The sequence below is a fragment of the Pipistrellus kuhlii genome, unplaced genomic scaffold (genome assembly GCF_014108245.1).
Source record: "Pipistrellus kuhlii isolate mPipKuh1 unplaced genomic scaffold, mPipKuh1.p scaffold_m20_p_10, whole genome shotgun sequence".
Lineage (NCBI taxonomy): Eukaryota > Metazoa > Chordata > Mammalia > Chiroptera > Vespertilionidae > Pipistrellus > Pipistrellus kuhlii.
The window spans coordinates 19,980,665-19,990,948 of NW_023425405.1; the positions used below are offsets into that span (position 1 = coordinate 19,980,665).

General features: G+C 47.2%; 1 protein-coding gene and 1 non-coding gene across 3 annotated transcripts; both read left to right on the forward strand.

Annotated features, from left to right (window-relative positions):
• Positions 1 to 212: 212 nt before the first annotated feature.
• Positions 213 to 9,777, forward strand: RAB19 (RAB19, member RAS oncogene family). Of its 2 annotated transcripts, XM_036428683.2 has the most exons (5): positions 213 to 387; positions 1,270 to 1,280; positions 2,735 to 2,947; positions 5,713 to 5,896; positions 9,118 to 9,777. In XM_036428683.2, exons 3-5 carry the CDS (start codon positions 2,747 to 2,749, stop codon positions 9,384 to 9,386), a joined length of 654 nt encoding a protein of 217 aa, XP_036284576.1. In that variant the 5' UTR covers positions 213 to 387; positions 1,270 to 1,280; positions 2,735 to 2,746; the 3' UTR covers positions 9,387 to 9,777. The 2 variants fall into 2 exon arrangements, with proteins under 2 accessions (XP_036284576.1, XP_036284562.1); XM_036428669.2 differs by lacking the exon at positions 1,270 to 1,280 and having other exon boundaries at positions 241 to 387; positions 2,724 to 2,947.
• Positions 4,433 to 4,550, forward strand: LOC118714624. Its single transcript, XR_004986629.1, has one exon. It is a non-coding gene; the product is annotated as a small Cajal body-specific RNA 16 (non-coding RNA).
• Positions 9,778 to 10,284: the final 507 nt, after the last annotated feature.

The following is a 10,284-nucleotide window of genomic DNA, read 5'->3' on the forward strand; positions in this document are numbered from 1 at the left end:
TCCCCTCCCCAGCCAAACAAGGGGCACCAGGAAAAATCGGGAGGGGAGAGAGGGAGGGGGCTGCATAAGAGAAAGCGAGCTGATCGGAGGAGCAGGGTGGCTGACTGGGTTTGGCTGAGTTGACTGGCTTTGCAGGATGATGAAAGTTCAGCCCCTGGCGGGCGCCTCACCTGCGCTGAGCGCCCAGCCGCCCGGGCTCGGGGCAGGAGGAGGGAGGGCTTCGCTCTCCTTTCACTTTCTCGGCTGCAAACCTGGCACCTGCGGACAGAACTACAGTTCCCACCGCGCAGCGAGGCAGCAGGAAGAAGGGGCCCAGGGGGCTGGAAAAGGAAAGCAAGGAGAAAAAGAAAACCTTCCCGCTAGCCAGCCGGAGGGGGAGCGCGGCAGGTGAGCCGGAGGGTGCAGGCCGCCGGGCAGGATGGAGGCGGCTCAGGTGGACGCCGCGCGGTCCTCGCAGGGCGGGCAGGCTGAGCTCCAGGGGCTTTGCGGAAAGGCTGAGGGCGTCCTGTGTGTGTGTGGGGGGGGGGGGGGGCACAGGAGGAAGGTTTCAGCTCGAGTCACAGTGATAAGACACGGAAGTGAGGTGGCTTTCTCTACTTGAAAAGTCGGAGGGGAAAACAAAGTGGTTGGATGTGTCCACTGTCGGCTGGATCGCTGAGCCACAGGTGGTTAGGGAGAAGCCTGGGGCTTCTGAAGGCGGGATGGCTGTGTGCATTTTAATTTGTGTGACAAGGTAGATTCGTCCTTTTTTTTATATAAACATATTTTATTGCTTTTTTTTTTTACAGAGAGGAAGGGAGAGGGATAGTGAGCTAGAAACATCGATGAGAGAGAGAGATACATTGACCAGCTGCTTCCTGCACACCCCCCACCGGGGATGTGCCCGCAACCAAGGCACATGCCCTTGACCGGAAACGAACCTGGGACCTCTTAGTCCTCAGACTGTAGCTCTATCCACTAAGCCAAGCCGGTTTGGGCTAGATTTGTCCTTTCCCGTGACTTTACAGAAAACCATAAAGTACACCTGGGGGCGGAGTGAAGAAGGAGCAGCTTGCAGTGCAGCACATCCATTTTGGTCATCAGATGGGGGTAGGTTTCGTGTGATTTTATGAGGAGACCCAACACCGCAGTCTGTGAGGAGCAGCTGAGGCCTCGGGATAGCTGCCTGGAGGGGATACGCTTGGCGCTCCAAATATCTGATGGGCTGGCATGTGGAATCGGAATCTGCCCAGTCACGAGGGGCAACAGATGGAAGCCTGGGAGGTGGAGTTCCACCCCAGGTGAGTGAGAGCTGCCCACACAGAACGGACTTTTGCAGAAGATAGTCAGTTTCTCAGGCTCCGTGATATTGAAGCGGAGGTGAATAGTGGGGCAGACATGCTGAAGGTGAGAATAAAATTTCAGGCGAGTGACTGTGTTGAGCAGTGTTTTCCAAACCTGGCTGGGCAGGCATCAGAATCACCTGGCGAGTGTGTGCATGTGTGCGTACGCAGGTTTTTAAATATCTTTAGCAGATCTGGGATGGGCTGGGGGAATATGTATTTCTAATTATCTCCCCAAATAATTTTGATGTAACCAGTTAGTGTGGGAAACACTGTCACTTAGAAACTTTATTTTCCAGCTTATGGTGAAGTATGCCGTAAACATTCTTCCTAAAGTTTTCTTTTTGGATTTTCTCAAAACCCTAAGTTCCACAAGAAGAAAAAGTAGGGTCCAGCCAGAAGAAAAAGACCATGTCACTCTTCCTTGAACTGACTTTTCTGTCCGATCTTGTCAGTCCTTTGTGGCTGGTTGCCTGGACATTTGGCCTCTCAGTAGTTTGGAGTCCTTCTTCCCCTGTGAAAAGCTAGGCATGACCATCAACTGAAGAATGGCAGGAAAAACACTCCTGCTGAGTGGGCATCCATGGCTCACGGAGCCCCTGGTCCCAATGACTAGGATTTCCATCAATGCTGTCATCTGACTGTAATGACTGAGTGGTGGGCCCAGATGAGGAGGCAGGACCTCCTCATCCTGAGGGCACACCTAAAGTACTGTCAACCCACCTAAGGCAGGTGTGAGCTTAGGGGGGAGCTCCCTTGTACCTGACCAGTAATTAGTGCCCTTCAACCAAGAGGATATACATATATATATATATTAGAGGCCCCTTGCAGGAAGATTTTTGCAATAGGGCTTCCTGCTGCGGTCTCCACTGCCCTGCCTGCTTCCCTTCCTTCTCCGAAGCCCGGCTTCCTTGCTTCTCTGTAGCGCTGTCTTCAGTGTTTGCTCTGGCCTGGATATGCAAATTAACAACCATCTTTGTTGGGTTAATTTGCATGCTCACCCTGATTGGCTGGTGGGCGTGGCTTGTGGTGTGGTGAAGGATGGTCAATTTGCATGTTTCTCTTATATATTATATATATTGATTTCTGAGAGGATGGAGAGGGGAGAGAGATAAAAACATCAGTGATGAGAGTGACTCATTGATAGGCTGCCTCCCGCATGCTCCCTACTGGCAACCCCAGCATGTGCCCTTGACCAGAATTGAACCCAGGACCCTTCAGTCCACAGGCCAATGCTCTATCCACTGAGCCAAACCAGCCAGGGCCAAGAGGATGTTAATGCTCTGAAAGCAACGATCTCCCCCTGCCTTGTCCTGTCCTGGACCCCAAGTGCCTTGAACAGTGCCTGGCGCCTGGTGGGTGCTCACTAAAGAGACGCCTAATGCCTCCTTTTCTTCCCAGCTCTGCTCTAGGTAGGCAGCGCCATGCAGTTCTCCAGCTCAGCCAGGGCAGCAGATGAGAACTTCGACTATTTGTTCAAGATCATCCTCATCGGGGACTCCAACGTGGGGAAGACCTGTGTGGTGCAGCATTTCAAATCCGGGGTCTACGCGGAGACGCAGCAGAACACGATTGGGGTGGACTTCACTGTGCGCACCCTGGACATCGACGGCAGGAAAGTGAAGGTCAGAGGGCCTGGGGTTCGCTCCTCCTCGTTTAGCCAGAGCTCCTAACCCCGAAACACGAGCCTGAGGAATAAAAGATTTAAATGTAAAACATGAAATCATGCTGTATCCGGTTTGGCTCAATCGATAGAGCTTCAGCCTGCGGACTGAAAGGTCCCGGGTTCCATTCCGGTCAAGCGCATGTATCTTGGTTGCAGGTACATTCCCGGTGGGGGGGGGGGGTGCAGGAGGCAGCTGGTCGATGTTTCTCTCTCATCGATGTTTCTGGTTCTCTGTCCCTCTCTCTTCCTCTCTGTAAAAAAATCAATAAAATATATTTTTTTAAAAAACACATGAAATCATAAAAGTATCAGGAAAAAACATAAGTGTATTCCTTTTTATCATTGTGCAATGAGGAAATTGGGCTTTTCAGTAAGAATAGAAACCCAGGATGTCTGTAATAGTGTCAACAATAAAAATAAGTAAATAATGTGAAAGAGACAAGAAGCCCTGAAGCTATAAGGGTAAATATTGCTTAATCTAACTATCTCAAGGTCAAATGTACATATCTCTATGTAACCATATAAATGTAACATTTCTACATATTCAAAAACACTCTAAAAAAAAAAAACACTCTAAACCAAATCAAAAGATGAATGACACTTGGAAAAAAATATTTGCATATATGGGACTTGACAAATGGCTAATTGCTTTAACATGAAAAGAGCCCTGAGAAAAAAAACTAACCAACCAAGCACACACACAAAAGTAGGCTATTCAAAGACTGAACAAAACTGTTGTTTCACAGATTTTATAAGAACGAGCTCATACATTTGTATAAAGGTGTCCATCCATGTTCATAATTAACCAATAAGCTAATAGTAAAATACTGCCTTTTACCCATTTGATTAGAAAAGATAAAAAAAATATGGGCAAAAATGTAATAAATGGATCTTGTTTGGGATCCTTATTAAATAAAAACAATAGTAAAAATACATTTTGGAGACAATCAGGAAAATCTTCGTATGGACTGGGCATTAAATAAAACCAAGGAGTTATCAGAAAGTGTATTAGTGATAATGGCGTTGTGGGTATGAAAGAAAATGTCCGTTTTTATAAGGATGTATGTCAATGTAAGCAGGGATGAAATGACATGAAGTCTGGGGTTTGCTTTAAAATAAGACCTCACATTGCCAAAACCGGTTTGGCTCAGCGATAGAGCATCAGTCTGCGGACTGAAAGGTCCCAGGTTTGATTCCGGTCAAGGGCATGTACGTTGGTTGCCTCTTGCACACACACACACACACACACACACACACACACACCCCGGTAGGGGGGGTGCAAGAGGCAGCTGGTCAATGTTTCTCTCTCATTGATGTGTCTAGCTCTCTATCTCTCTCCCTTCCTCTCTGTAAAAAATCAATAAAATATACAAAAAGAAAACAAAAAAACAAATAAAAATGCGTTTACTCTTTAAAAATAAAATAAAATAAGATAAAATAAAATAAGACCTCACTGGCTTAAAGTAAATTCCCAGGAGTTCTTCCTGGGCTTTGAATTTGCAGTAACAGGTGTGAACATTCTAGAAACAGTTGGATGATCATGGATGATGCTGCAGACAAGAAAAATAAATAAAATAACACCTCAAAGAGCCCTGCTGTGTGCTCAGTGGTTAGAGGGTTCAATTCCGGGTCAAGAGCATGTACCTCAGTTGCAGACTCAATCCCTGGCCCTGATTGGAGCACATATGGAAGTGCGGGAGGCAGCCAGTCAATGTATCTCTCTCACATAGATGTTTCTCTCTCGCTCTGCCTCTCTCTCTCTCTCCCTTCCTCCCTCTTCTTCCCTACCCTCCCTCCTCTTCACTCTTCTAAAAAAAATCAATGAAAAAAATATCCTCAGATGAGGATTTTTTTAAAAATTGAAGAATAAAAACAAAGAAATCAACAGAACAAGCTAGTTGTAGCAACAGTGGCAAAATCTTGATAATTATTTAATAATAATTACTGAATCTGGAATGATAGGTATATGAGGGTTGATTACTCTGTTCTCTCTAATCTTGTATATGTTTGCAAACTTTAAAAAATAAACTTTGTGCTTGGCTGGCATGGCTCAATGGTTAAGCGTCGACCTAGGAACCAGGAGGTCACAGGGCACACACCCAGGTTGCAAGCTCAGTCCCCAGTAGGGTATGTGCAGGAGGCAGCCGAACAATGATTCTCTCTCATCATCATCTCTCTCTTTCTCCCTTCCTCTCTGAAATCAATAACAACTATATGTTAAAAAAAATTAATTTTGTAAATAATGTGAGTATATGAAGAAACAGGTACCCTAGACACTGATAGAAGGTGTATAAATTGGCACCATTGCTCGGGGATGGTGGTTTAGGAGGTAATATTATGAGGATACTCCTGAACATAAACAGTGGAGTGGATCTTTAAAATCAAAACAGTTCAGCCAACATTACTTCCTTTTCCAGTGTTAATAGCAATGGGCAGGTTCAAGAGATAAGCCCCAAAATCTGGAGGAAGGGATGATTGAGATGCAAAGGGGAACGAACACCAGACCCCAGGACATTGATCCCCACTCTCCGACTAACGCATCCCTGAGGTGGGGGCTCCCAAACCTGAGAGCCCATCCAGATTACCCTGGCCCAGCCCAGACCTCCTGAACTTGGCTATCTCCAAGTAAAACCCAGGGAACTGCATTGTGCAGACGACTTAGTGAGCAAGTCCCCATCGGGCGTGGGAGCTCCTGACGCTGTCCGCTTTCCCGCCCGCCCCCAGATGCAGGTGTGGGACACGGCCGGCCAGGAGCGCTTCCGCACCATCACCCAGAGCTACTACCGCAGCGCCCACGCCGCCATCATCGCCTACGACCTCACCCGGCGGTCCACCTTCGAGTCCGTTCCTCACTGGATTCACGAGATTGAAAAATACGGAGCCGCGAACCTGGTCATCATGCTGATCGGTATGGAGTTCTCAAAGGGTTTACTTTTGCTTTATCGCCCCCCCCCCCTTGCTGACAGCCGGCTTTTTGTGTGTTTCCGGTGGCAGGGGAGCATGCAATCATAAAGTGCGAATGGTGAGAGGACCTCAGAAAGCACCCGGCCCAGAAATTCCATCAGATTCACCTGAAAACGAGAGGGGGTGGTGTGAACTTGTTAAGAATGCAGATCCCAAGGCCCCATCCCAGAGTTCCTCATTCTGGAGACCTGGGATGGGGTCCAGACCTCTGTGTTCAGGAGTTCTCAGGCTGACACTATATTCACTTGAGCCAAACCGGGTAGGGCTATTTGGCTTTTTAATTGTCCAAGTGTCTCTCTTGCCTCCCAGCACGATGAAGAATCCCTTTCTTGGGGACAGGACCATGCTTCTCTGGTGTCCACACAGAACACGTAGCAAGCAGACTCAGACTGCAGGAGCAAGCACGTTTCTTTCCCTCCCGCCAATCCCTGTCCCAACCAAGGGACCCTCACACCTTTCTTCATACCAATAGTTCTCCTTTCTAATGCCGCGACCCTTTAATACAGTTCCTCACGTTGTGGTGACCCCCAATCATAAAATTATTTTGGTTACTACTGCATAACTGTAATTTTGCTACTGTTACGGGTCATAATGTAAATATCTGTGTTTTCCGATGGTCTTAGCCAACTCCACAGCAGAACCACTAGCAAGGTCACCTAAGACCATCGGAAAACACAGATATTTACATTACGATTCATAACAGTAGCAAAATTACAGTTATGAAATAGCAACCAAAATAATTGTATGGTTGGGGGTCACCACAACGTGAGGAGCTGTATTAAAGGGTCGCGGCATTAGAAAGGTCGAGAACCACTGTTCTAAAAGCAGGGCTGTGCCCTGAACGTAAACCTCACAAGCGATAAAAACACATACAGTTTTCTTGAAGCTACAAACCTGAGTTAGTTTTCTGAAGTTGCTAATTACCATAAACTGGGTGCCTGAAAACAACAGAAGTGTGTTCTCTGTTCTGGAGGCCAGAAACCGGAAATCGGTATCCTTGGGCTGAAATCACGTGTCAGCAGAACCGTCCTCCCCCCGGAGGCTCTAAGGGAGAATCTGTTCTTTGTCTGGTCCAGTGGCTGTCAGCGTTCTGTGCTCATGGCTGCCTCTGTCTTCCCATCACCTCCTCGGTATGTGTACTCTAGTCTCCCTCTATCTCCTTTGTGTAAGACTATGCATGATTGCACTTGGGCCCACCCCGCTAATCCAGAATTCTCTCCAGGGCTCGAGATTCTTAACTTAATCACATCTGCAAAGACCCTTTTTGCAGATAAAGTAACATTTACAACTCCCAGGGCGTAGGACCATGTCCTTAGGGACCATTTTCCAGCCTCACAGTCCCAGGAAGGGGAAGGGCCCTTGGATTTAACCTTATTTTGGGAGAATTATGATAAAAATCTAGCTCTGTCAATGACCAGGTTGGTGCCTATGATGCTAAGTATTTTTTTTTAATATATTTTATTGATTTTGTACAGAGAGGAAGGGAGAGAGATAGTTAGAAACATCGATGAGAGAGAGTCATCGATCAGCTGCCTCTTGCACACCCCCTACTGGGGATATGCCCGCAACCAAGGTACATGCCCTTGACCGGAATCGAACCCGGGACCCTTCAGTCCCCAAGCCGACGTTCTATCCATTGAGCCAAACCGGTCTCGGCTGATGCTGAGTATTTTTTTTTTTTTTCTCCATCACCATTTACCATTTACCTTCTCTACCTTCTTCCATCCTCCATCCGCCCCCATCCTCCCTCACCATCACCACACTGTTGTCCATGTCCATGAATTCTCTTCTTTTCCTTTTTGCTCAAACCATCCACCCACTGAATACTGCCCTCCCCCCACAACAGAGCAGCCTGCCTACTCTCTAGGAGAAAGCATTTTTTCAATCTTTTTTCATTGGGACATAATGCATAGAGAAAAGTTGGCAAACACTGACATATCACAAAGGGAACACTTGTGTAAATACCACTTGGGTCAAGAAAGAGTGCACCCTGCTCCCCAGCTCCCTTGCTGTCCCTCTCAGTTATTTATCTTCTCCCCTAAAGTAAGCCCATCATGACTTTTATTTTCATTTTCTCCCTTTTAAAAAATATATTCTATCGATTTTCCACAGAGAAGAAGGGAGAGAGACAGAGAGTCAGAAACACCGATGAGAGAGAAACATCTATCAGCTGCCTCCTGCACACCCTCCACTGAGGACCTCCCCGCAACCAAGTCATGTGCCCCTGACCGGAATCGAACCTGGGACCCTTCAGTCCGCAAGCCGATGCTCCATCCACTGAGCCAAACCGGCCTTGGCCCATCATGGCTTTAATGACATCGTTCCATTTTCTTTATCAGCAGCTCTATTTTGCTATTGTTTTTGAACCTTCTACAAATGGCATTGTAACGAGTGTCATTTTGTCTAAGCTTCTTTCCCTCAGCATTACTTTTATTTCCTCCTCTGTTGGTTGATGGGCATTCGAGTTGTTTTCAGTTGGGACAATTAGCAAAATTGCTGCCCTGAAGGTTCTTGTATGTTTATGGATGCGCATGGGCTCATACTTCCCTTGGGTACATACATGGGAGCAGAACTACATGGTCTTGCAACGGTCTCACTCTAGTGGATAATCTCAAATCACTTGCATACACATTCATCAAGACCTACTGAGTGTCAAGTCTATGCATTTTATTGTATGCAAATTACAGCTAGCAAAATAAGTCCTTCCTTATACATTCCACAGCTTCAACCCAAGAAATCCTGACCACAACTTCAGGCTAGACCAGATTCTATCTCAGTGTCCAACACTTTGCGGTTAGGGAGAAAGGGGAATGAGATCTAAAGGGAGAAGAGAGAAGCAAGAGGGAATCGCTCTGGCACCTTCTTATCTTGTCACACGTAGGAGAGATGGCCCCTCCCAAGAATATGAAGGCTCCACCTGTCCGGGCCAATAACATACATACCTCTGGTCCAGTCCTACAGCTCTTAAAGATCTTAAAAACAGTGAATTCAGATAGTGGCTGTGTTTCCATTCATATGTGGTTTCATTTTCATTAAATTTGGCCTCATTTACTGTTTGGGAAGAAGTGCATGCATGCATATTGCTGAACGATGTTCTTTCTAAAGTTCATTTTTAAAAAATCAGATTAAGTTACTCAATGCAATCTGCTTCTCTCTCACTCCCAGGGAACAAATGTGACCTGTGGGAGAAACGGCACGTTCTGTTCGAGGACGCCTGCACGCTGGCTGAGAAATACGGCCTCCTTGCAGTTTTGGAGACATCAGCTAAGGAGTCCAAGAACATAGACGAAGTCTTTGTGCTCATGGCCAGGGAGCTGATCGCCCGCAACAGCCTGCAGCTGTACGGGGACAGCGCCCTGAGCCACCTGCCCCTGGACTCCAGTCCAGTCCTCATGGCCCAGGTGCCAAATGACAAGACCCACTGCACCTGCTGAGTGTGTTCACCAGGCCAATAGCACCCACCAGAGGCCATCGCTAAGCCAAAAGTGGCCGGGTCCTCTAGCGTCTGCCGACTAGCATTTCAGACCCAAGTGTAGACTTGCCACAACTGAATCCATCCTGGGTTTAGACCAGAGGCCGCAACAGCTGACTCTGAGGCCAGAGGACACCACTGTCCTTTCTGCTCTTGCCTTGGACCTAAAGGCACAAGATTAGAAGGACATGGTCTGCTCCTTTTCATCTTTTTTTTCTGTCTCCCCAACCCTTTAACTATGTTTCCACTGAATTTTGCTTCTCACTTGAAGAGGGTAGTGAGGAAAGATCAAAGAGGGGCGAGGACACTCCGGAACAGTTTAAAACAGCTCGGTCCTGGGAAGATGAGAAAAAGCCTGCAGTGATAAACCAGAATGCTGTTAACATTTGCTTCCTGGCAGTCACACCTCAGGGTTTTAGTTTGGGGAGCAAAGCCTTTTGATATAAAGACCATAAATACCTCTTGCCAAATGGTCAGGAGCCATGTGAGGGAGATAGAACTGGGTTTCACTTCATTCTAGTTTGGGCTCATGTGGGAGATGTCTACAATTCCTTCCCAAAACACCACACTGGCTGCTGGATCAGAAGGCATTTCTGTATAGAAATTAATTTGGCTCACAGATGAATAGCAAACCAATATTGACCTCACAGTACGGCCTGAGCATACAACATATGGTGGTTTTTCAAAGTTCCCCCGATGGTTGTTGCTGAGCTGTGTCTTGCGGTCACAGTGAGAACCACAAAGGCCTGTCCACCACCACATCAGCTCCAAAAAGGGAAATGTCACTGGGAGCTCTTCCCAGGCCCAGGGGAGTGCCCACAGGCATTTCTTGTCGATAGCGGCACCATCGATAGGCGGAG